Source organism: Perissodus microlepis, chromosome 15 (assembly GCF_051167445.1).
Source record: "Perissodus microlepis isolate ML-2025 ecotype Zambia chromosome 15, ASM5116744v1, whole genome shotgun sequence".
NCBI lineage: Eukaryota > Metazoa > Chordata > Actinopteri > Cichliformes > Cichlidae > Perissodus > Perissodus microlepis.
This window is the reverse complement of record NC_140475.1, coordinates 35277186-35304363: the sequence shown is the minus strand read 5'-3', so window position 1 is coordinate 35304363 and position 27178 is coordinate 35277186. Positions and strand designations below refer to the sequence as shown.

At 41.4% G+C, this 27178-nt stretch overlaps 2 protein-coding genes across 6 annotated transcripts in view; both read left to right on the top strand.

Annotated features, from left to right (window-relative positions):
- tsc22d2 (TSC22 domain family 2) overlaps positions 1–9477 on the top strand; it is a 33449-nt gene extending 23972 nt beyond the window's left edge. For both annotated transcript variants that reach the window (XM_084952763.1, XM_084952762.1), the window contains 2 exons: positions 6655–6706; positions 7030–9477. In XM_084952763.1, coding sequence (XP_084808889.1) covers positions 6655–6706; positions 7030–7320 — 343 coding nt within the window. In that variant the 3' untranslated portion in view covers positions 7321–9477. The remainder of the gene's footprint in view (positions 1–6654; positions 6707–7029) is intronic.
- Positions 9478–15214: 5737 nt separating this feature from the next.
- Positions 15215–27178, top strand: part of rubcn (rubicon autophagy regulator) — a 28768-nt gene continuing 16804 nt past the window's right edge. For 2 of the 4 annotated variants that reach the window (XR_014802671.1, XM_084952415.1), the window contains exons 1-10: positions 15215–15639; positions 17515–17668; positions 19278–19361; positions 21214–21373; positions 21488–21594; positions 21822–22047; positions 23029–23460; positions 24087–24134; positions 25067–25162; positions 26921–27036. Coding sequence is in view for 3 of the 4 variants with exons in the window: in XM_084952415.1 (XP_084808541.1) it covers positions 15602–15639; positions 17515–17668; positions 19278–19361; positions 21214–21373; positions 21488–21594; positions 21822–22047; positions 23029–23460; positions 24087–24134; positions 25067–25162; positions 26921–27036 (1461 nt within the window). In the remaining variant the exon portion in view is untranslated. The remainder of the gene's footprint in view (positions 15640–17514; positions 17669–19277; positions 19362–21213; positions 21374–21487; positions 21595–21821; positions 22048–23028; positions 23461–24086; positions 24135–25066; positions 25163–26920; positions 27037–27178) is intronic. The other 2 variants (XM_084952418.1, XM_084952416.1) reach the window with 2 other exon arrangements.

The following is a 27178-nucleotide window of genomic DNA, read 5'->3' as shown; positions in this document are numbered from 1 at the left end:
GAAAGGGTTTGCTGAGCACACACAGGCCTTTCCAACATCGTGTCTCCTAGAGCTCGGACAGTTAAAGACATTCACACTTAGTTATATATCAGGGTATCTCCTATAGCCACTGACTGACCATTAAATTACCAGCTGAACCACCATGAGGTCAGACTGATATATGATTTACAGTAGACGATGGACATTGGCAGTTATTGGTCAGAAAACACTAAAAATGGCTGTTTTATTTTGTCATATTTTGTCTGACCAAATCTGCAAAGTCACCAAATTAAAAGCCAGTATCCTGTTTTTTGAGGAGGAGATTAATTTTTGTCTTTGCTGGTGTTAATCATTTATTTAAAGCACAGGGAATTAGTTGGTGTTAAGTAGTCAGATTGTCTTGTGGTTGCTTTTAAAATGCAATGTTTAGAACATTAAACATCAGCGTTTCCCAAAAGTCCCCTTGATAAAGGCACTGACATGTGTATTAGGGGTAATTAGACTGTACTACCTAACGACATTAGTCTGACCCACACCCTTCGCTTCAGAGAGTAAACCCAAATGAGGCTGAGTCCTTGATCCTGTGATAAATGCTCCCCTGAATACAGAGGCCCGTTAACGCTGAGGTGCCGGGATTTTTCCATTAAAGCCTCAGGAACAAAACTATTACGTATGCACATTCCAGCGGGGGTCTTAATCCAGATTGAGACAAACAAGTGGCGAAGCTCAAGTCTCTCAGGCGTTGAAAAAGTGTAATTTGATCTTGCAGCACATTGTGTTTAGGTAATTATGGTCAGAGGACCCTTGAGCTGCATTCTCACTGTTTGCATATAGGTTTTGATGGATTTCTGTAGGAGCTGTCGAGGTCGAGTACAGTCGCCATTAACAAACAACCCTCCTGGTTAATTTTTTTTAGCCTCTTTTTAAAACTCACACTTTCTAGTGGATTTCACAGTACTCTACTGTTTTAGGACACCTGAGACGTTTGGAACTTCTGCTGGTCCGTTTGCTTCTTACCGCCTGCCCCTTTTCCTGCAGCAACGCAAAACGTCAGCTTCACTAGCAGTAGTTAGTTGTAGATGGGGAGCAGATTGCAGATGTTGCTTTGGTGAGCTTGTTCCCTAAACCAGCAGCTTTTGTCTAGTTGAATTGTGGCCTACGTGTACGCGACTGGTCTCTTGATATGTTTTCATGCTTGTTGGTAGGTATGGACATCACGTCTAAGACTGTGAAAAAAAGGCCTTCTGTGGACTGCTTAAATTAAGTGGTGGACGAAGTTCATCTGCCGTCTGAAGAATTCAGATTTTATCCTCGCTTTATAAGCCCCCGAGGGACTTGACTGCTTCTCATGCTCCCCCGTCATCCGGTTTTGTTTACCAAGATGTCTGCTGGAGCTGTCCATGTGGTGGAAGGACGGGCCGGTTCCCTTCCAGTCACATCGCGTATGTTAGACGAGGAGCTGCTTGTGCAGCAGTGTAGCGATATTGCGCAACAGATGAGGTTGCAGTGGGACAACTCCTCCGGCCTGTTTACGAGGAAGCTCGGTGACAGCAGACACGCCCACTTGTGACTTTGATTTAGTGTTGGAGAAATAAAACTTCCCCGTGGTCTCTCTTATTATGTTTAGACTCCATTGTGTCAATATGGACCACCCCTTATATAGACATGCTTCCAACAACACAGCATCCAAATATGTGCCCTGTTCACAGACTCGTATTAACATACTTGTTGCATCCTGCAATTGTCACAGTTGTTTGAAGCTTTGCTGTCCATGAGGACAGAAGTAGTTTGTCGAGATTGTTTTCTTTGGGGATTACTTTAGTTCAGTATGCAAATATATGTGCTTGCAGGAAAAATAAACTGCAGTAAACCACAAGAATTCCCTGTGGGATGTGTAACCTGTTTCTCCCCTTTTTAATATTCCAGTTTCAGGTTATTTTCATGAAAAGCATTGAGGCTGTGTTGACTCACACGTTTCACACACATTAGAAGGTAAATTGTGCTCTTCCTGATAACTGATTTCAATATAGAACATTTTGACTAACGAGTTTCTAATTGCAGTTTTGCTAGTGAATAAAATGTTTTATTTGTGTGACAGGAAATAATCTGAAACTTTCTTCAGCTTCACATATGTGAGGATTTGATTGATTTATTAGGCTGATGTGATCAGAAACTGAAAATCTAAATAAATCTAAAAGTTTGAAAAGATAACAATCTGAAATTGTAATGACTTTTCTTTATTTCACCCCTAATTTTTAAGTAAAAAGAGAATAATCTGAAATATTATAGATTTATCTTTTATGAAACAAAGCCTTTAAATCGAAGTATATATGATCAAAAGAAACTAGAACCCATGTCCACGCGTCAAATCCAGCTATAGAGACATATTTCTAAAAAAATCTGTTCATGTCGGCAGACATTGCATTGACTGAAATCCAAGTTTCCTCTTCTTTTTGTTTTTCTTTTTTTAGTACTTGTTTCTGTGGAAAAACTGGATATGATCTAATTGATTTAAGCAGATGGGTAAACATGAGGGGCTCACAGGTCTGTTGCCGAGAACACCCTGTTGCAAAAATACTGGTTTCTTTGTTTTCAGAGTGAGTGATCATTTAGTTGAGCAGAGTGTTGTGGAGCCTGCTTGGTTGTTTGCTGGGTCACGCAGCACTTTTGACCCTTTTCAGACAGATAAAAAGAGAATTGGTCCCCTGTAGCTCCGATGGAGCAAAAACATGCTTTGTTTTTTATTTTAAAATTAATTTTACAGCTGCGTCATGATTAAACATAAACTTCAAGCTGATTTGTGCCATAATAATGAAGTCATAGCTAAACTGCTGTCTTCCTGAAGCTGCTGAACTTTTGAGTCGCAGCTAATCGGGGGCCTCTGCTGACGCCAACTGGCGCAGCGGCGGAACTACACCCTCCTGTCTTTTCAAACAAGCGGCCGGCTGCAGCCAGCGTTTGCATCGGAACGAGAGACACAGTGAGTTGTCAGCGAGCACACTCATCTGTTGTTGCAGCCCCCACCCTCCAGCTATTGTTTTGAAATATGATCGTTGAGGGGGGTTATTACTGTAAGACAAAGGTCTAATTTATTCAGCTGCCTTCCCCCACAGAGAGTGTTTATGTGCTTTGGGACGGGGACGAGTGCCGGTGCATTTGTGACCCTAATGGAGAACACATTGGCAATCTGGTGCTGTAAAACAGTGTGTGATGATTTAGGGAGTTTGTTTGGCTCCTGCACGTGTCTGCTGTGATGTACACGAATCCAGGTGGAGGATGGGTACACCGTGCAGTGTAAGAGGAGATGGGCTCGGTGTCAAAAAGGAGGCACGCGTGGTAGAAACTCTGCAGCCAGCCCTGGTGGCTGTGACACAGATGTCTGGGTTTGAATGCATTGGCCTCGGGGCCGGAGGTGGCCAGAACTGGAATGTGCTGCCTAGTGGTCCCGGAGACTTTGTTTGGGGGTGGTGGGGGGTGGTGAGTACATTTGTACTCTGCTGCAGTCTGCGGGGAAGGCCCGTGTTGAGGTTAACACAGCCAGTGGTCCTTATATAAACCACCACATGTCTTCTTCCTTGAATAAAATATACAGTTTGCTTTGTTTTCCTTGAACATGGAATGACAACAACCTGTTTCTTCCTTTCTAGCTTTTTCTTTAACTCTTCAAGTACAGATTGCAAAGCCAAACTTTTCTCTTTTTTTTCGTATTTTTAATTCAACCTGCATGCCTCTTGTCTTTTGCTATTGATAAAAACACATTCCAGCCAAAGCTCGTGGACATATCTCTTTCGCTGTCCCAGATGTGGAAGTGCTCAGTTCGAAGGGAGGAATGTGTTCTGTTGCTGCTGCCGTCATCTATCGACTTTAAAATCACATATCTGAATGAGATTTGTGCTGGAATGCAACTCATTTACCTCACCGTCATTACACGAGTACATCTCTGACATCCGTCCATCCCTTTGCTTCCGCTTTGTCCAATTCAGGATTACGGGCAGTGGAGACGCTTGAGCCTCTCCCAGCAGTCAAAAGAGCCGGAATGTGGGGGTACACCCTGGCTGCCATTCTTATCGCAGACTAATCTCAGATGTTTAGTTAAACCATTTTAGGTGCTTGGTAAACCACTGAGTGAGTGGAAAAATAAGCAGGCAGTTTGAAGTCATCTCATGTTTTAATCTTGGTGTTTTTACTGGAAATGACAGAGGGAGGAAGGGACTGCTTTGCTAATGTAATTAGCTGAAAAGGACATGAATTTATTCCTGTGATGTTTTAATGCACAGTCTTAATGTGATCAATAAAACCACCAAATGTGTTTTTTTTTTTTTTTAAAACAACTGTTGTTGTGTTTTATGCACAATTTATATGTCAAACTCCCCAAAGTTTGCCTCAAGATTTCAAGGAAAGACAGAATAAACGTGGAGAAACAGGCCTGCAGAAGCCTTGTAATGGTGCAGATGGAGTTTAAGGCACTAACTCAAGATATAGGGTACATACAGAGCTGTGCCTCCCCTTGAATTAAAGCTGAGTCTTTAAATATGTTCCCGTGTGCCTCTGGAGTGGCTGTTCCGCACGTACGTTTAGGCTCTGAATAATGTAACTTGTGAAAGAAGCTTCTCAGAGTAAATGAATGGTGAGGGGAGGGAGGAGGAGGCGGCGAAGGCTGAACTCCGCCTCACCATGTGACCAAGCAGTGGTTTTAAGAAACCGTGAGCCTCCACTCAAACAGGACAGTTGTTTGTGTTTGTTACTCAGTAAGAAACGTGTAGCTGCGAGAAAACTTCAAGAACCATGCGCTGCAAAATGAGCTACAGCCTGCCCTGCTCGCCGGGAACATCCCCGCCACATTCAGGGCGTTTGGTGGCCTACAGAGCGCGATGCGTCAGGTAAACACCTTTAAAAGCTGTTTCTGTGTCCGCGCGTGTGGGCTTATTTTACGCGTGCATATGGAGACCGCGTTTGGAGTTTTTACGGCATCTTTGCGTTACTAACTAAAAACATTTACATACCTGCATCCTTTTTTTAAAACTCTTATTTACGAACTGCAGACCTTTGGCTCCTTGTCAATGTTTTTACACGTGCTTTGAGTGTTGCTCGGTGGCCATTTGCGCTCGTTTTGTCCCCCGCATAGTTTGAGGTGTTTTGCCAGCAGCTGTTCCGAGTGTTGACCACTCTCTTCCCGAACATGTGGCATCAGTTTGATCTGTGTTTATACCACGTGTCCCCCCACGAGATGCCCACGGAGCCGTACACTACGTGCGCTCTAGCACGCAGGGTGTAAATGATGGATAGACTGGTACCAGGCTGATGTTAGCGCAATGTGCGATTTCCACGTTCTTTTTTTTAAATTTTAATTTTTATCTAATTACGTTTAAAAAAGATGTAAACATAACGTAACAAATGTTTTTTTCTTAACTTAAGCTCCTTACAACCCCCAACCTCGGTACACAATAATTGCGTCTGTATTTAATTCAAAGGAAACTGTTTCACATCTACTTTTATCACATTCTTATAACGTTAACCAATTTGTTAACATCGTGGACGCTCTAAAAACAATAATTAGAGGCAGTCTGCACATTGTGTTCCGTCTGCTGCTCCAGTTCCCAGTCAGAGCGCCGTCCAGCGGCTCCAGAACACATCGATTGCTTTTGTTTTCGCTCCACAGCGGAGCAGGGCGGTGATCGTTCGAAAACAAAGGCGCTTTTTGTGGAGGAGGTTAAAAGGCAAACGGTGAAAAGTCGGCGTCGTTTGGTTTCATGAGGATTTGTAGCACGGACTCGTAAGTTAATCGTCGTGTTTTAATTAAACGCTTAATCGTCGCTTTCTGGTGGAGAAATGGTGAGATGTAAAATACAGGGTTGAGCTCCTCTGAGGCCACATCAAGATGTTTTTATAACGATGTAAGAGGCAGAGAGGAGCTAAGTGGGTGCTTGGTATTTTATGCAGATATAATTTAGAAAAGAGAGCGTGCACTGATGATGTAATCTGATTACCGAACACGTTTTGCACGACTGACCAGACTCCCTGTCTGCCATGCATAGATGCTGTCTGACCTGGATATATGTGCAGATAGTTGAATTTTGATTTAGCTGTTATAACAAGTGGAACTTTGTCTTGGTTTCTATGGGTTGCTGCTATGCTCTGATTCACTGGTGGCACATTTGAAAGTAGAGTCTGACAGCTGTTTATACTGAACAGATAGTGTGAGCGATGAAAGCCAACTTCACTTAATGCAGGCATGTAGAGCAAAGGCTTCAAGTCCGGGTTATAAAGCTGTTGCTGAAACAGAGTTTGGTGTGTATAACAAGATATGTCTCCACCTTCCACCTCAATCTTTCCCGTGCTTCTGGTCTCTGAAAACAGCATCACGTTTGTAGCATGCCGTCTTGCATTTTTGCGTTTCCAAACATGGGCCCTCTGCCAGTTTGTGTTAAACACGATGGAAAATTCACTAAAAATAGTACGCGTTTTATTTTTGTTTTGTTTTTTCCTGGTCTAATCTCATTCTCTAGAAGCTAATCTGCATGAGTGAAAACGCTCGAGGGTTTGCTTTGATTCACCTAAACGATGCAAGTGAAATCTCAAGTTGTGGGAGAGCCAATTTTGGCACTTGGTGAATGTGAAATGTACGATGGGCATAAGCAAGATTGATATCTAAACTTCCTCCTCTTCCGTCCACAGTGCCTCGGGAGCCAGCGTCGTTGCCATCGATAACAAGATTGAGCAGGCAATGGTGAGTTTTTCTGCATATTTAAGTCATATCAGAATGAATCCTGTGATATGGATTCCTTGCCAGTCTGTACAATTACACGTTTCACAATAACTTTTACCTTGCTGATGTTAAGATAAGTGCTTGAAAGAGGATGAACGTGAAATGTCTTGTAGAAGGAAACAGAGGAAAAATGAGCCTCAAATCTGCCCAAACATTTGGCTTCTGTGCTGCTGGTCCCTTTTGATTGACAGGGGATTTGTTAAAAAGCAGCTGCAGCAGTGACGCCTCGGTACAAAGACCACATTTATTTTTGTGTGCTAATTTTAGTTTGTCCTCCCTGTCAGGATCTGGTTAAAAGTCACCTGATGTACGCTGTTCGTGAGGAGGTGGAGGTGCTGAAGGAGCACATCAAGGAGCTGTACGAGAGAAACTCTATGCTGGAGCGCGAGAACGCTGTGCTGAAGTCACTGGCCAACTCGGAGCAGCTCAGCCATCTGACCAATCAGCTCACCCATGGCAGCAGATCGCCTCCGCTGCAGCAGCAACACCCGCTCGTCACAAACAGCACCCCCTCTCTGGTTCACCACGAGGGAAGCCAGAGCGTCCCTCATCAGCCCGACATCACCTCGGCGTGATTCCCTCTTTATAAACTGTCAGAAACACACGTCCCACGGACAGGAGTCTGTTAGCAAAGGCAACAACTAACTACTACCGTCCCCTTAACCCCAAACAGCAAATGGACTCGGCTCTGTGTTCAAAGTGCTCCACTTGAGGACAAATCAACAAAGCAACATCTGTGTTTGTCACTAAGAGCCGTGTTTCAGCGTGTGCTGATGTCATCAGGCCTTCACGTTATTTAAGACATTTACCATCCTGTGCAAAGTCTTATTCGGGCCTTGTGTTTGGCTGCAACAGAGCTGAAAAAGGAGAAGATGGGGGGGACAAATGGGTGGGGGGTGAGGGGGAGCAGGGCAGCCAGTGTGCATTTAAAAAAATAAATAAACAAAAACCAGCAACTGCATGTTGATGTTGTGTAGGGGATGGCGGGGGTCAGAGGGCACAGAGAGCTGGATTTGTTGGGGCAACAAATGGGGGAAGACAGCAGCGTGTACCTGTGAGGGACCAGAGGGGTGACGTGGATCCTTGGAAACATCCAGCAGGGGCTGACCTCCCAGTGTCTGCACCCAACGTCACTGCAGGGCTGGAAGAGGCCAAGAGTGCAGAGAGGGTGATGGAGAGGTGGTTTGGAGGATACGTCCTTCCTGAGCGCAAGAGGACGCCGCCGGCAGGCGGCTCAGCTCGAGCGGATCGAGCAGACAGCCTCGGCTTGTTATATGCTGCATCGAAAAAGCTTGTGTTGTTCTCAGAGCCACCATACGTTTGACATGAATCATAATAAATTTTCATTTTAGTATTTGCGTTTATTTATTTCAGGGCTGCTATTTTCATAATGTAAATGAACAATGTCATGGAGATGCTTATTAAAAAACAAAAAAGAAACCTTTTTTTTCTTTTTGGTCTTTTGGTATTTTAGAATCTGTCGGGTATTAAATTTGATAGATTCTTGCAACTCGTAGTTCTCAACAGGTAGGCAATAAGTTTCCAAAAAATAAACTTTTTTTTGGCCTCTTCATGAAATAGTGCTAACACTAAAGCTGCGCTTACATTAGATGAAATCCAGGTTGAATGTATATTTTGTAAAGTGTAAAGTATTAAGAGCATGGGCAGTTTGTACGGGAGAACACCTGTTGTTTAAGATAAATAATATGTGATGGGATGTTTTGATAAAGAAAACTGTTGATTAACTTTTTCTAGACTTTCTTCGTCAAAACGAAAATGAATTTGCTGGGTTTGGCTTTGGGGGGATGAAAAGCTGTGAAAATTGTTTGACCTACTTTATAACCAAAGACACAAAGCTGTGTAAGTCTTTCTTTTCCTTTTTTATTTTAAACCGCGCACTTATATATATTTTTTTCTACTCTCTCCTTCCTTGTGCTTCTTTGTCGCCATTTTGCATATTCTGCGTGATCTGTTATCAAACCACTTTGGTACCTCGTGGTTTTTATCCAGAACTCTTGTTTTTCTGTTGAATGAAAATCTGAAGGTTTCCGAGAGAGAAAATGGATAGGAGGTTGGAGTAAGTAGCTGATGGTGTGAGTTAGAAGAAGAAGAATGGAAGGATAAGTCTTGTGCATGAGGCGAGAAAAGGAGCAGTCTTTGTTTTCATCTAAATGCTGTTAAATTTCATATGCATAGAGAAGGGTTTGTTACATTGCAGATTTTGATGAATGCACCATTTAATTGTAATGCATAACAGTTTGCTTACAGTGGAAAAAACACAAAAACTAAACAGCAATACTCACAGCAAAACAAAACAATCCAAACTATTAAACATTTCTCACTTTCAAGCTGGAACTCAGTCAGCTGCGTATGAGCATATTATGGGATGTCCTGTCTGCAATTGCATCTTTTGTGCCTCCTCTGCCGACGCTTGCTGTCAGCAGGCGATCGGCATCTCTCTCTGTGGCTTAGAACCAAATTGCTTGGTAATTGTACAATCAGTCATCTTTCTTTTCTTTTTTCTTTTTTGGCAAATGGGCTTCTCTTTTTTTCTGTTCTTTCATTTGAAGGAGATACCGTGTACATGCCAAATGTACTGTATGAAAGTGATCACTGAGCCTTGGAGAAAATATCTTAACGATGCCCTTGTAATGTGCTGTTCAGACAATTTTAGTTTTCAGTCAACGACAACAACAAAAAAAAGATAATAAATTACTGTTTTATTATGAGAATGTCTTCATGTGTCTTTATTCTTCCTTTACATATCCCCGTGTGTTGCGAAAGTGTCATCCTTCCAGCATTACCAAGATTTTTTTTCTTGTAAGCAGCAAAATTACAAAATAAAATTTGTCACATCCTGTGATTTCACCTTAAATCATATACTTACTGTTTTTTTTCTTTTGCCTAAATCTGGCTTTTTGTCTCCCAGAGTGTCAAACAGGCAAATAAACAATATTGTAAAATGAAAAAGTTGCTGTAGGTTACAGGGGTCCTGCATGGGAACAAATACAGAAGTGAAGTCGATGATGGCAGAAGAACTGTGTCAACCTGAGAGTTGGCTCATTAACGTTTAGTAATTGTGTGTGAGGTGGTTTTGTTTGAAGAGGCACAGAAAACATTTGTGACTTCAATTTTCCTGTGAAATGAATATAACATAAACATGACAACCTACATTCACTGGCCACTTCATTAGGTACACCTATTCACAATAAACTTTATATGGGTGAAAAGTTACACAAAAAGAAAAAGGGATCTGGAGAGTCAGATATACACACAAAGCACTACTACTGATAAGTACTTGCATGCTAACCTGGCACCGCGCCGCAGTTGTATAACACCATGCACACTGGAATGCCACATCCCTTCACCCCCCCGAGGTTTGCCTCCTAGGAGACTTATCAACAATACAATTACAAACCTCTACTGCTAGAATTCTCTGCACTACTATTGCCAAGATCTTGTGTATGTATAAAACCTGTCATTATTGGATGATCTATATCTATGTGTTAGTAATGAATTAATAATACTGTATTATAATGATACTGATTAATTGAATACCTTATTTACTCTCCACCCCGTTCACAGTAGCTGGAGCTTGAGTTCAAGGATTTGGTCAACTTGAAGAGTGGGCTGCTTTGGAGGGGCTCCAGCTCACTTTCATCATCAATCCTGTGAGCAACACAGAATTCAGTTTAATATTATCGACAGCCTGCTTATGGGCTCATCTGGGTCTTCGGGACTGTTAAAGAGGGTCAGGTCTAAGGTCGACTCAGCTCTGTAGCAGCGAACTTGTCTCCAAATTGACGTGTCCCATTGAAAGACAGTAAGACAGAGGAGAATTTTCACTCCATGAATCATAAAACAGAATTGCTGTTGACCTGGGTAACCTCTTCCAGCAAAGCTACCCTCTGTGTATAGTCTGTGAGTCGGCTCTCCATCATTCCAGTGCTGCTGACTTGGGGACTGTTAGCTATTCCATATATTCTTCCCCAATATCTTTCTTAATTTTACTATTCTTTTTCTTCCTAATTCAATATAGTTATTACAAATATTATTATTTTATCTTCCCCTCCCTTTTTCCCCAGACTGATATGAGGAGCCTCACGCTCACCACTTAGCATCGCTGCCAAATTCGTCAGCAGTGTCTTATCATGTTGGTGTCTAATCATGAGGACTTGCTTAAGCTCTAACTGAGCACCAGAATGAGGAAGAAAGGTGATTTAAATTACTTTGGATGTGGCATGGTTGCTGGGAACAGAGAGGTTAGTTTGAATGCATCAGAAACTAATCTGGGTTTTCCCACACAACCAGAATTAAAAAAACAAACAGACTGAAAATAAGTAAGCAGCAGCTCTCTGGGTGAGAATGACTTGTTGATACCTGAGATCAGGGGAAAATGACCAGACTGCTTCAAGCTGATAGGAAGGCAGCGGTAACTGAGATAACCACTTGTAGGAACAAAGGTATGCAGAGGAGCATCTTAGAACACACATCTTTGAAGCAGATGAGCCACAGCAGCAGAAGATCACACCGGGTGGTCCTCCAGTCAGCTTTGAACAGGAAAGCCAGACTACAGTTTGCATGGACTCCTCCAATGGTGGATTGAAAATAGTTGGCAAGTGACAAGTCATGATTTCTGCAGCAACATTTGGATGGTATGGCCAGAATTTGGCATCAGCCACAATGAAAGCAAGGATCCATCCCACCTCATACCACTAGCTCAGGCTGGTGTAATGGATATGTGCTTGACATATTTTGCTTCCACCACCTTTGAATCTAACCCACGAAGAATTAAGTCCATCTCAAAGGAAAAAGGGAGTCTAGCAAGACTTACCTAGCAAAGTGACTGATGAATGATTGTAATTAAAATAATTCACAATGAAAACAAAGCTCTGACCAAAAATAGCTGTTTACATGTGTAACGAAGCATGCAGCCTACTATGACCTCATTATATCACCGTAACAATCATCTGTCCTCTTCCAAAATTCCTCACAGACTGATAGAGCTCTGAGGAAAAACATATCTCATTCTGAGTAATTCATTTTTCCAAGGAGGAAGTAACTCTGCCTGCTTGCCTCAACGTCTCATGAAGGAGGACGGAAACTGACACCAGCACAGATGAAGGCATCACTCATCGCCTGCCTGGCATCTCAGGCATAAATTTGAACAAAGGTAGTTATTTTCAAACCAACACAGCTACAACACCTGAAACTGAAAGGTCTTTATTCAGCTTATTTGGAATACCGTGCTTTTCTTTTCCAAGTATCCCTCTGGCCTGAATCTCTCAGTTAGCTGAGTTTGTGGTCACATGTAAACCAATTTAACTCTAAGTTGTTTTTCTGGGACACTCTTATGTAATAAATTCTTTTCATTTATTAAAACGGACCCTCGGCTGTCATAACCTCTTCGGTACTGGCTCAATTTGATTTTTGACAACGACCGAACAGGCAATAAACCGAATGCCCTTCCCCATCGGCAAAATATGTGATTTATGACTTCTCTGGAAATATATGCTACATGCAAATATCTGTCGGTGTGATTATGTGAGGATAAATTGAGGAAACTGCTCTGTACGAAACTGAATAAGCATGAAATCATGTTTGCACTTCAGTTAACATTTACTTATAAAAAGTGGGAAATTTTCTAAACCCATGTGAGCTTCTTCACAGCCACCTTTTGCCTCTTTGAACTGCAAAACATCAGTCGACACATACAGCTAATGCTGTTTGCACTGGGCTGTAAGAGTCTTTCTTAAGCTTCCCTTTCTTTCAAACCTCTTTCTCTTGAAAACTGTGAATGCTTTCAACATTTATACCTAAAATCTGGAATAACATGTATCAGGAGTTGGCCTTCCCATATGGAAAAGATATATATAAATCTTATAAAGTTTGTATCTGTCTTGTGTGAAACTTGTATGAAAAGCATATAAGAGTGAAAACAGATATAAGATCCCTTGAAAAATTATATAATGAAACTTGTATGTTTTGGATACTTACTAAAACAATATATGAAAATAATGAGAAAGTGGCCACTTTCATGAGTAAATCATGTAAGCCTTATATGATTTACTCATGAAAGTGGCCACTTTCATGAGTAATCATGAAAGTGGCCACTTTCATGAGTAATCACATATAAGTTTTTACTATTTCTTTTCCATATGGGTTGGCTGAGTCAAACAGCAGGCTGATGCCCTTACTTGCACTTTTCTGCAGAAAACAGCGACTTCCTTGGAACGCTGTTCTCTGTGTTTACAGGTGGCGTCATGTGGATCCAGTTTCCTTGTCAGAGCTTTACAGAGTTGCATCTAATCTCATCAAGGTTAATTCAAGTCAGATTAAAAAGAGAATGAAGATTTCGCCCTGTTTTATTTACCCCTTAACTTTTAGACAGCTTTATTTGAAGTTTTTGGTTTTTATGTCATTGCATTCATAATTTTTTCATTGCTCTGCCAGGAATAATGAAAGATGGTCTGCATTTTGCACAAAATGGCAAAATTCATACTTTAGTTTTCTCAGTTTTTCTTCTATCTGCTGACATTTAAAGGGCATGTATTTGTGGCTACGCTACAACACAAAGGATGCAAACTGCACGTTGCTACAAAACTAAAGAACTGGATGGACTAGGTTTTTGTGTCAGTGTGACAGGTCTTCCCAACCACACACTTTCCACACATTATTACATGCGGTCATGCGGCAGCATGTTCACCCCGTATTTGCTCACAACTGGGAGTGTTTCAAACGTCACTGTGAGCAAATACAATTCAGCAAATGCAACACTATGAAAGAAGGAAGAACGCTAAAATCAACATTTCCGCTCCTTGATTTGACTGCGATCTTGTCACATGACATGTTCTGACTCATGACAGGTGGTAAAATGTGTGTCAAAGGTCAAGATGGGTCATATTAAATATGTTGAGCGCAACTTAATGGTTTATTAAACCCTGTTGGAAAGCTGCTGGTACAAAGTTACATCACTTCATTCTCCTGCTTCACTAAATTTCAAATGGAAATATTGAATTTAAAATTTTAAAAACATTCTATGATCATATAAATCCGATTAGCTCTGATGAGCCAAGCAGGACATCTTAATCTTTAAAGAACATTTGATTACACAAAAATATCACATGAAAGCATTTACCCCGTCTAATACTAAAATTAAACTGTTATTTCGAGTTGGTTAAAGTAAATCCAATAAATAGATTATGAAATTGCATTTTGGCATAATCAACATTTTTGTTTTTGGTTACGGTTTGTTGACAGTGGTGCTACTTTGAAACTGAACATTGTTGATATTTCCAGAGAGTATGGAAATAAGGTCGGACGTCTCTGTTACGGTCAAAGTATTCCTTACGTCTGACTCAGCTAAGAATGTCTAATGTTGTATAACACAGATAGCACTGTCAAATAGCACAGAGGAAGGAAGTCTTATTTAATCACAGGGGTGATTTGTACATGGCGAGGGACTGTCCACGTTATACGTGTCCATGTGCGTTATGCAAGGGCAATTACTCACCATTCAGTCATTTGTAACCACGCCTGGCAGTTACTGAGGATGAAAGTTTGCTGTTACAGGGAAACACTGTACTCCGCTGACTCTCCACTGCCATCAGGCGTCACAGCAGAGTCCTACGGCCTCGTGCAGACACACAGTGTAAGACTGTGGCGCCATCATGTGGGGGTGGCAGAAAAGTAGCTTCGCCGGCCACTTTATTAGGTACACCTGCACAACCGCTCATCGACACTCATATTTAACTCCGTTAACAGCTGGCTGTAACCAAGGTCTGTGCCTTTTCTGAAGGGAAAATGGGGGGTTCAAGCCGGTACTAGTACCTAATAAAGTGGTCAGAAAGTGAAAAAATGTCATTTCTTCACTATAATCCTTTCGACTGACTCTTCTGGTTGCTATTTATTCTTTCTATTCTATTCTTGTCTCGTTGTGAACACATTTTTAACTAAAGTAAAAAGATCTTTCTACGGGACAGAATTGAAACCGGAAGAGATTCTCCTATTCTTATTATTGTGCATACTGGTCAAGTGGGACCACTGCCACAGCGATAAGTAATAATAATAATTATTACTATTTGTATTTTTTCCACGCTGTTTAAAGAGTCGTATCTATGCCTTCAATCTATCTATCTATCTAGAGAGAGAGAGAGAGAGAGAGAGAGATGTGTAGTGAGCATTAGTACAATTTTTCAGTCCACTGTAGTTACAAGTAGATTTTCAGATTAATTCCCTCATTTATTATATCAGGCTGTCCTTTGTAATCATAATAATTTCTTTTTTGAGTACATGTTTCAGTCTACTGCAGTGTAAAATTATAACGGTCAGTGGTAATTCCCTTGCTGTGGCTATGGGCTTAATCTTTGCTAATATTTTAAAGTTTCAGCTTGAAAATATAGACCTGCAGTACTACTCTGTAACAACAGGTGGCGACATGGACCGGGTTTCTATCTAGTCTTCTAGAAAGCTCTTTCCTCACCCGCCGCCTAAAAGCCTTAACTCTTTATAAACTTATTTATAAAACACAACCGAGCCTTTTATTTTTAAATTATTTGCAAATTAACTGAGGGCGGTATTATCTTGTGTTATTTTAAAGTAAGCACTGTTACGTTAAATAGTGGGCAGAGCTACGCAGAACACCACCGCCCACTGATGATTGTAGCAGGTCATGCGGCCTCCACTGTTTTGATCCACGGCTCTGACAGACAGGATAGAGATGGCGGAAGACTTTAAGTCCGGGTGACTCTTTCAAGCAACCCTGCTACTGCGATACATCTCTATTGTACCTAACAGGACGGGATATTCTCCGAGAAGCTGGCGGCTTTGTACGGCACTCGGTTCCTCCCTGAGGACATGGAGATCAGGGCAGAGGGAGAATCGGAGGAGCGCAGGTGAGTGACAGGTTGGGCAGCGTTGGTATACGGCTAACACCCATGGTTTCATAAACAAGGCAACTAAAGAGTTATGTCACTGGTTAGCTGTGAGCTTTGTTTAAAAAGATGACCAGCAGTGAACACATTTAAGCTGAGCCAACTGTAAAAAATGCGAGCCTAAGTAGGTTTGAACACTAGTGAAGAACTAATACCAGTATTACCCGTTAAGCTAGGCTAGGCTAACCTGACATGCCAAGGTTTGACAGGCTGGAGCTAATGGCTCTATCCCAAAGGTCTCCTGGTTTATTATTTACTGTGTTGTAAAAAATATGGCGTTGTTTGAATGCACATTTGGAAGATGAGGGAAAGGCTTGTATTCGTTAGCGTTATTAGAGCTGTTAGCTGTCATACAGTGAGATGGTGCTAACAGCTAAACTGACCACATAAAGTAACTGTTGTCTAATAAGGTTAAAATATGGGTTATATCAGCAAGCTAAGCAGGTGGTTATTTTTATGAAGGTTTACTGAAGATCAGCAGAATTACTGACAGTGCAAGTACTGGAAGACTTTTGGGAAGTTCAAGGATTTCCAAGTGTTTTCCCTAGTAGATTAGAAGGATACATGTTTGCAGATCCTCTTTGCACAGCCCGGGGTTTCTCGTACATGAACACGCACAGATAAGAGTGGAAGGTAATCCTTAAAACCTCAATCTCTCAGAGTCTAGAGGAATTTTACCCCTGGATGTGGAGGTGCTAATTGCATAACTTTACCCCTCTCACAGATGCACCACGCTCCGCAGTATGTGCAGAATGCTCGCTAACCTCCGGCCTCGTCCCCCTTACACTCCTGTGTTACACATATTATGTGATTTGATTAGTTGGCTCTGTGTCTTAACTCGTGATGCTGCTGCTGCTCAGAAATTCTGCTGATGCCTAAGAAAAGACCTTGTGTTCACTGTTGTGCTTCTTCCAGGTTTTATTGACTTTTCTAGCTGGCCGTTCTACTTTCACACACCGTCTCTGCCTGAGATACTGTTTTTGATCTATTAGGAAAATAAATTGTGGTGATTGTCTTTGGCCATGTCAGCCTAGATCAAAGAACTCTTAAGTCTGGTTTCACAGCCTTACAACACATAATCTTCTGTATTTTGTTGCAGTTGTGTTTTTATATTATCTACTGGATTTATTTAACACCATGGAGCACATGTCCAGTTAAGTTCTCCTATAATCAAGGAGTTCACCCTCAGTTGTTAACGTGAAGGTTTCTTTGTTTAATTTTTTTCATTTGTGTGCTGCTGGTGAAGTTTGACTTGCTGAGCTGAGGGGGAATGAGGAAGTCCTGTGAGCCAGCAATTTATGGCTCTTGGGGAGTGTCTAATATCTAGTATCTGACTTTTTTTTTTTTTTTTTTTTGAGCAGCAACCTTCCACTGCTGACTGTATCCTAAAGATAAGGGTTGACTCAGTACTCAGTGGGTACATGTCAATGACTGAATTTGTTTTGCAGTATACTTCATGAAGGTACTTGTAGAATTCAAGTGGGCTCTCACTAGGTTCAAGATGTGCCTTTTATTTACATTTGTACACAAAATATTGATGTTCATGATAGAACGTCATGAACATCAATAATGGGTTCAAACGTACTGACCTTTCCTGATAGGCAGACTCTTGGCTATCAGGAAAAGTCCACATGTTCATGTTGGGATGTAATGACACTACTCACACATTCAGTAATCCTCAGCATTTCCAATAAGTCATTGAATTTCTGATTATTTCTGAGAAAAGAATTTTGGTCTAGATGATTAATGGATTAATCAACTGCATTGCCAACATCAGAACCTCTGTACCTCCTCCCTCTTTGTTAAATGTCTTCTTGCTTCCCTGTTGCCTTCCAGAAAGGAGCACTGGAAGCTGCTGTCCAGCCTGAAGACCACAGTGGAGGGCCTCTTGTCCACCAACAACCCTAACGTGTGGTCGCGGTATGGTGGCTTGCAGCGGCTGCACAAGGACATGAACAACATCCTCAGCCATGGACTGAGGAATGAGCAGGTCAGCACACGAAGCCCATGTCGGTCACAACAACAAACCTTTTTTTTGTTTTTGTTTTAACAGAACAAGGATGGCATTTACTAAAATAACACCAGCATATTCGCATGCTTGGGGGAAAATAAAGAATGCTGATTTTGCTAGATACGTCCTGTGTGTTTTGTATCTTATTACCCATGCTGTGTCTGTGCCATCTGATTCTGGTATGAAGACAAAAACACTTTGTTGCACCTTCAGTGCGCATTTACCCTGATCAACCTGATCAACTGTATCAACACAGCATGCCTGATGAGGTTTTGGTGCATGCATGTATTGAGACTTGGGATGTTTATGTGAGTGATATTGACAGAAGTGCTGTGTTTGTATTGAAAAACCTGTTCTGATCTGACAGATACTCTACATATCATGGCAATGGGAGTACCTGCTTTGGAAACAACCTGCCCTCATATTAAATTAAAAACAAAAGTGAAACACAAATGTGAACTAATCAGGAAAAAATAAAACCATAATAAATCTGGCCGGGATGGAAGCGTGTGATTTTTATCAGGTGGTTTACAGTCATGTGGGGGGGAAAAAAGAAGTTTTCACAGGACTGTGCAGTCTTGTGAAATCTAAATACACCCTTACGTCCGTGAATTAGGAGGATAAGACGCAGGAAAGTGCAAATGTATTTGATTAACAGATCATCAGGAAGTGTGAGGACCTCCTGTAGAAGCAAATGTTTTGGTGGTTTGATCGTCAGTTAGCATGTTAAGTGCTAAATGATGGTATAATGGGGAGAAAAAAAACAACAGAACAGGTTTGGCTTGTTTGACAGCGCTACCAGGGGAAGACTCTACTCTCTAAAATGAACATGGCAACAGGGCTTAGGCTTGCAAAACCACATCTGAACAAATCATAAGACTTCTGGAACAATGTCCTTTGGACAGATGAGAGCACTTTGGAGAGTTTTGTCCATAGTGCACAGCATCATGTCTGGTAAAAATCAAACACAGTATACCAGTGCAAACACCTCATACCAGCTGTCAAGAACTGTAGTTGAGAAGTGATGATTTGGGCTTATTTTGCAGCCACATGAATCGGGACATCTTGCAGTTGTTAAACTCTTCTACATATCAAAGTATTTTTGAGTCAAATGTGAAGCCGTTGGTCCGACAGTTAAAGCCTGGTCAAAATTATATAATGCAGCATGAAAATAATCCCAAGCACAACAGAATGGCTGAAAACGAAAAGAATCACAGTAGTGCAGCCGCCCAGTCAAAGTCCAGATCTCAGCCTGATTGAAATGCTGTGGTGGAGCCGTGAGAGCTGTGTATAAACAAATGCCCGCAAATGAACTGAAGTGGTGTTGTAGAGAAGCTGCTCCACAGCAATGTGAGAGACTAATAAAGTTAAACAGAAAATCATAACTTCAAGTTATTGTTACTAAGGGCGATTCTGCAAACTACCAATTCATCAAAAAATTATTATTATTTTTTTTCTGTTTCCCTTCTAAAATTTAAGGAAAATATGATATGAAACACAACTCTCGTTCTTCATAATGACTTACTGAATTGGTTGAAGCTGATACTTTTGAAACTGGGTCATACAAGCCTTTGGCCTTGTGTTGCAGGTGTACTACAAGCAGAGAAACTATTGGCCATTTGTTTGGTGTGTTCGCTACATCAGCCCACAACTCGCCTCCCACGTTGAACAGGTATGCCCAGCCATGTTAAAGCTGGGACGTAAAGTTTTTCTTTTAAACTTTCCTGGCACATAAATATTTCTACTAGACTTTATGTGCATGATTCAATTTCTTTCTTATTCGAAACTGTGATACAGACTCTTAATACATCCTCTGGCTGAAACAAGCTGCTTTAGCGCTCACCCACTTTAAGCCGGCTTTCTTCTGATTGGCTGGCCTTTACAAACAGAAATTTGGAACAGCAGTTCAAAAAGAAAAAATAATTAAAAAGCATCTTTATTTAATCAAACACTACAATTTTTTTTGTTTTTATATCGTGATTTACATCTTTTCCTTAAATAATGTGGCAAAATGTATATTTTGAAAATACAGTATACACTCTTTTGGCTCTGGTTCTCCTTAACTAAATAATTAATAGTTGCTGTTTATCAGTGTTTGAGAAAAATATGCTACTATGATTTAATGCTAAGTGTGATGTTTATTTACTTTACATTGGTTGCTAATGCGGTTTTCATTTCTAAATCAGTTTCTCCCTTTGTTTCTTCGTTTCTCTCGCTTCGTTTCCTACTTCTGAGTCATCTTGTTCAAAGCTTTAAACAGTGTCTGGTGTTGTTGTTGTTGTTTTTTTATTGTTTTTTTTTTTTTATTATTTTTATTAGTTTACTGTAAATGTGGAACCTGTAAAAAGAGCTAATGTTTCAGTTCTCCAATCCTTGTTCACAGCTACCAGGGATGCACACATGTATGTTTATATCTTTTATGTTGTTGCTGTGTGTTTTAGTTTTGAAAGTATAGCAAGTTTCCTGAGAGAGCTGCAAAAGCAAAGAGTAAGCAATTACATAATTTAGGCTCAGAAGAAGCATTTGTTTACTACAAACCAAACACATCTTTAGTGTGAAGATTGCATTTAAGAAAATGACACTGTTGGATTTGGAGGATTTATCTGTTCTGGAGGAAAAATGATAGTCTACTTTGTTTTAACCTGTAATGTGCTCTTGTCCCATCAAGCCTGAAGCGCTAGATTTGCTGGAACTGCCTCCCTTTTGTGGAAAATCCCCATAAAGTGATGTTAGAATGTGTTTGAGAAAAATAACACGGGCCTTATAATAAATTTCTTGAAAAATCCCCCCCAAACTCACATGATCTGATGGCCTGGGTAGAGCCACTACACTTGCTTCCTAGTTTGTTGTGGAAAACGGTCTGCCTTTAACCCCAGTCCTGTCTGTCAGGGGGTAATGGAGTTGTATAACAGCAAATGGACTTGGAGTAATCTAGTTATCCTCATTATTCCCCTGGTGTTACAGACCAGCAGGGCTCACTCGGGCATAATGCAATCACCATGTGATGATTGTTTGTTGTTCATATCTGAGCCGCCGTCCTCTAGTTTTGTGCTGCTTTTTATCATCTGACATTCCACTTGTTTTTCTCTCTTTTCAAGCCTGGTGTCTATTTCTGTCTCTTCTTCCTAAACCCTCCTCGTAGCTTTAGACCAACAGGTGGGAAACACTTATGGGGAATGTTTGCAGGAAAACTCATAAGAGGAGCAGTGAGGTTGACTCGTTGTTGGCTTAATGTTTCTTTTAACAATAGAAACTAGTTTGAAATATATAGAAGAAGATCTGGGTAGGTGTTAGAAACCATTAACTGCCAAGGATGAACTCCAAAGCCAAAGCCAGCACCACCTGCTGAATGATCACAAAAACAAAATCCAGTTAAGGAAATGTTTATGGCCTCATCAGCCGAAATTTGTTTTTTGGTTTACAAGTTTGATCACATAATTAGAGATGGAAATGTGCTTTTACAGACATATAAAAGTTGTAGCCTGTGTCAACACTTTCCCATCTGCTGTTCTGTCCATCCTCAGTTCAGGCACCTGGAGCCGGTGCTAAGCACTGGGATGAAGAGTGCTGGTGAAAGCTACAAGGCTGAGCGTTGGCTGCTTCACAGCTTACAGGTTCACATGCTGTCATCGCAGCTCCGACCTTTGCTCAAGCATCTGGGACACATGCGTAAATACTACAATGGTGAGCCACGTTAATAACAGCCCAGGTTGATATACTTGTATTAGAGATTGCTGTGGTGTATAAGTTGTGTTAACTTCGTTTTTCCCCCTCTCTCGTGCTTTGTCCGTCTTTCAGATGATGCTTTTCTGCTGAGCGAGCCTCATGTGACCGCCATGTTCCAGTGCCTGGAAGCTGTGGAGCAGAATAATCCCAAACTGCTCGCCCAAGTAGACACTGTTGGGGTGGGTTTTCTGACATCTTTGCACATATCACCTGTTTATTCATGAAAAGGTCACTTGTGCAAATGTTTTTCATCGCTGTTTCACTCAAGTTTGACCACACTGTAAACACATCATTCAGTTTTTAACCATCACCCATCTTTGATGAGTGTTGTTAAAGTGATTTAATTTTTCAAAGAAAAGAAACTCCTTTTACTTTTATTAAAAATCTCTTTCTTTCCGCTGCCCAGCTGTCCCCTCTGAAGGGCCCACCTTGCCTGGGACTACTGAAGAGCCAGAGTCTGTGTGTCTTGCCCGGATCTGGTGGGGCCTGGAGAAACGCCGACAAGCCTCCCAGTAGAGAATCTCTAAGCCGCAGACTCACCACCTCCAACTGCTCTCTGCGAGAAGCAGTCGCCACCAGCCAAAACTCTGCAAGCACTACAGCGGCTGGATCCTCAAACAGCAACAGCACAAGTGAGAAAAGAGGCTGGGTTGTGGATTTCTTTTTTCTTATACTTAAGTGTCTTGATCAAAGGAGCTTGCAAAGAAAAGCGTCTGGACTTCTTTAAGTCGGATGAGATGTTTCACCTCTCATCCGAGAAGCTTCTTCAGTTCAACTGAAGAAGCTTCTCGGATGAGAGGTGAAACGTCTTCAAGTAAACTTAAAGAAGTCCAGACGCTTTTCTTTGCAAGCTCCTTTGACTACGATGACCTGGATGACTGAGAACCTTCACAGACATAAGTGTCTTGATGCATGCTCAATCATCCAGGTAAGTAAATCTCCAAAAGTTGATTCTGTTCATCTGGACGTCGCGTTCTCATTGGGAGAAACGTTTCGTCACTCATCCAAGTGACTTCTTCAGTCTCGGCTGACTGCAGGTTTCAATCTTATAAACAGTACATTTGCATAATGACTGAAACCAGCCCAGTGAAGGAACAATGGGCTGGGAGGTCAGTTCCTTCATCATAATTATGCAAATTCTCATGACCATTGATCAACAACCACTGATCAATGGCCATGAGTATCATTCACAGAGAGTTGGGGAATGTCCCCTCTCGGGTGGATTTGTGGTAAGGCGCTATGAATACACTACAGTTTGTATGTGAATAGGCAGGCTGAGTTAACCGTACAGAGGCCTGATTGTTTGTGGGCAAAGCCAATTGGTGAAGAATGTGTTAATGCAGTTGGCGAAGTCAGTGTCCTGAGCTGAATGTGCTTACTGAAATGGACAAGGGTGGTTAAAAAATAGCTTAAGTGGATTTAAAATCTCTGCAGCGTGTCACCATTTTTAGACAGTTTGTATAAACAAAAACAGACATGCACGACGGCTTGTGTACATACGCAAGCCCTCGTGGGGCAGAAAATTCTGGGAGTAAAATTTGAATATGTGAAAAACCAAAAACCCATAAGCAAAATCTGAGTACAAATCTTAATCTGTCCTATTTGTCTTGCAGACACTACCTCTCAAACCAGCAGCCTGGAATCTGAATGGGTGGTTGTCACCAGTCCGGGGGAGAATGCACGAGGTGCGACTCCCCCACCTGGCTCAGCGTCCATCCCTTCAATCTCATTAACGGACACCAACTCGACACCCTCCTTCCTTCAGCCCGAGGCTGACGAGTACGGTGGCGGCGGTGACTCTGACGATGGTCCAGAGTATTTGGCCATCGGTAACCTCGGGCAACGCAACGATCGACGCAATTCCCAAAGCTCCACCCACAGCAGCGAGCGGGGGGGGAACACGGACCAATCCCTGCAGCGTTCTACTACACAGGCCCCGCAGAGGCGTTCATCTTTTTCAGAGGGCCAGAAGGGGCCGGGGAGGGGGCTCAAAGGACACACTCGATCATTCTCTGACACGGGGGTCAATCAGAAACTCAGGAATGGTGAGTAGGAGATTTCAAGAGTTTCCGTTTGGAAGGGATTGTTTTATTTATTTAAATTACAGTGTATAGCAATTTTCTGTTTAATTAAGGAGCCTCTCTTTCCTATGAGAAACATTTAAAGATAATTAATTTTGAAGTACAAGTTTGTAATACTTCCTAAAGCGGTGAAGTTCAGCTTCAGCTGGTAGCCAGTTCACTTCTTGCTTAGTCACTTTGTGTTGCATGTTCATAGATCACAACATGGCCTGTAGTACTTGTGGTATTTATTTGTAATTGTCTGGCGTGTTTCTCTGGAGCGAGTTTGTAAATTTCTCATGAGTTTAGGTCATTTTCAGAATTAAACTAACCCTAATTTTACTGTAAGTAGCAGAAATGTACCTGAATAATGCAGTTAAGGGTGAGGTTAAGCTGTAGTTCTACCTGCATAGTATGTGTGTTTTTTCACAGCTCTCTGATATGCGGTTAAGCCGTGTTCTCGCACGCTTCCTGTCTGAGGTTTTAAAGCTTTCACCCAGTTAATATCGGCTCCGTTTGCTCAGACTGTTTCCCCTTTCTTGGCTTGAATTAATCATCTCTTCTTCTGCTCTGTCCTTGTCTTATCTCTCCCTTCTACTGTTTGCACAAAGGAGGGGGCCACAGAAAAATCACCATAATAATAGAGGACCCGGTAGCAGGTTGGCGGTGCAGTTTCACTGTACTCCATCACATGACTTCTCATCTCCCCTCCCCTTTTTATAAAAAAAAAAAAAAAAAAAAAAAAGTTCTTTGTGTGCATGGTGAAGAACTCCATCCCTCTTATTTTCCACTCATGTCTTCAGCCCATCATTTGTGTTTTGGATTTTAAGGACAGTTTTCTTCTTATTTGTTTATTTAAACCAAATCAGATTGGTGTGAAAAAGTCACTTTATCACTTTGTTTTCTTTTGTTCTGGGACTCTATTACAATTCACACCTTGGCTCATGTGACCCTTACGACTCGCATGACAATGAGGTGGGTCAATGACTCTCAAAATTGTCAGTGTTACAGCCCCATTAGAGGTTAAATACCTGGGAGTGTCCCGTCTATTTGAGAACCCAAAAAGCAACATTGCCTTTAACTGAAGTGTGATGGGGGTGACCGGCGACCATAAAGGTTCCCTAAGACTACGTGTCAGTGTTGTATTCAAAGAATCATGTAGTCTTGTCTTTTCTTCTGATGTTTTGAAGTTTTAATATAAATTCTGGAGCTCACAGAGAGGAAGATTCCCAATGCAAAACATAACTTTAATGCAGTATTGTTTACACTTGCAAAGCAATGACAATGTAAACAATACTGTAAGTTTGCGGTCTTTAAGTAAAAGTGGGTCACTGAGTGATATAGACTACCTCTGTTTCACTCTGCAGTTAGGCTGGTTGGCACTCAAAGCCACATTTGTTTCAGTGTAGCCATACACTACACAATAGCCTTAGACGTCATTGTCCAACACAAAGCATTTAACCAGCTGCTTTTCCTGCACTCAAGCATGTTTGCATCCATTTCTTTTAAAAGAATACTGTAATGAGGTGAATGACAATCGATGATAAAAAGGTATTAACACACATCCTTTTTTTGTGTGTGTGTGTCTCAGAATCAGCAGGCGAGGACTGCTGCATGAAAGACTACAGCCCGTTCTCACCTCAGCACAGTGATACCAGCACATCCAGTTCTCTTTACATGGAGTCTTGTGAGTTTTCTGTGTGAATACTGACACGCATATGTCAGCTGACGTCTTGATGAGTTTTGTTTATTCAAAATGCAATTAGGTCATTAAATAGAGATCGACAGACCACGTGAGTTTCGCGTATTGCATTGTAGGTACGAATGGCAGCAAAATCAAAAGACTGCATCAGGCGCTAGCATTTCCAGCACCGGTAATCATTCATTCTGCAGTTTTAATCCCTACTTGCATTTTATTTGCCCCCAAAACAGTTATGTACAAAACGAAGGCGAACACAGCAGGCCCGTACGAAGACAGACTTGACAAAAAGGCAAAAAAAAAGTACGAGGAAAAAATCAAAGGAGTGAAAGGGTCAGACCCATACGAGCGTACAGAGTGGGCTAAAGACGTAGGCGTGCTGCCCAACTTTCATCACACTCATATTTAGAATTATATGGTCCTAAGTGTGAGTGCATACACTCACGAAATGTTTAGTAACTTCAGATCCCTGCAACAAGCCCAGGTCCAGTTTACTTTGGTGTGTCTATTTTCTGATTTGGACTATTTCTTTTTACAGCTGTCGTTAAAATTTTTTCCATTTTCTCCTGTACAGGCCAACGTAATCTATTTGTCTTTTCAGGTTGTAGTTTTACACAACATTTTCAGATCCAATAGAAATAAAATAAGTGTTTCATAATTCATTCAATTTATTGTCTTTATTTATAACTGGCATTATTGTTTCGTTCTATTATAGATTCTTACAAGAAAGAGGCAAAATTAAATCCATTATGCTTTATTAGCTGCTTCGGTGAAAAACAAATCAACAATGCAAAAAAACAAACAAAAAAAAAAAAGAACCCCAAAACATTTCAAAACAACATACTGGAAAACAGTTATTCATCACTTGATTTCTTCAATACAACCCTTGGGCACATATATGTCGGAGTTTTCATGGCTGTTTTGATCTCGCTCTCCCTCTTAACCGATCAAATCTCGCTGTGGTAGCAGCTTTAAACTCAGTATGACCCAGGTTGATAGAGGGTGCCCAGTCTGGACCGCAGCATTTTGTAGGCTGGTTTTCCTACAAAACACAACAAACATTAGCAGGCAAAGCCACAGTGAGCAAAGCGCAACGAATTCAGTTCAAATCCATATAAGACTTATTTGTAACCCACATCAACAATTATGCTATGATAAATTACGTGTTAACTGCAACAAAAGATTTACCTTTGTGGAAATGCTTGGAGCAGACTAACATGTGAGCTGGAGTGTTCTGGAACGTTAGATTTGGTCTTGGAATAGCTGTAATCCAGGCCATCCGTCGCCTCTTCGTGACTTCGGAAACATGACTTGAACAATTTTTCTTCCACGAAGGAATCCGATAAAAAATGATCTCTTTACCCATCGGCTTCCCGTGGCTGTCATGTGACTGCCTATGGCAGTTAATAATACAACAGCTTCTTGCCATTCTTTGTGTCTCAGTTTATCTCTGTGTGACTGTTGTCTTGTAATAGCCCGCGCGTGCTGCCACTTGTACCTACAATCCTTTGCGGTTTTACCCCGGAAATGACGTCACATTTTCGATCTCTGTTGTCCAAGATTATGTAAAATGGATAAAAGTAAATCTGTCTTGACCAACACCTCAATTAAAAAGTGTTTCTTCTGGCAGCCAAAAATCAGAACCTTTTGATTTGTAGGCAACATTATGGCACTTAAATTCCAGTGCAGTGTGTAAATGTCTGTTTTTATGGTTTTGTGTTTCTGTGTATGCTTTGTTTACTTCAGATGGGTCCCAGTACAGCAGTACCTCAGAGGGGATGTTCAGGAGGCCGTCAGAGGGGCAGAGCCTCATCAGCTACCTGTCAGAGCAGGACTTTGGCAGCTGTGCAGACCTTGAGAAGGTCAGGGCTTAATTCATTGCAAATGTAAATTGAATTTCAGTGCAAACATAATTGAAATGGAGAAAAATGTAGAAATTATGGGTGAAGATATGATGATAGTTGCAACCAAATTTCCCCTTGTGGGACAATTAAATTATTATTC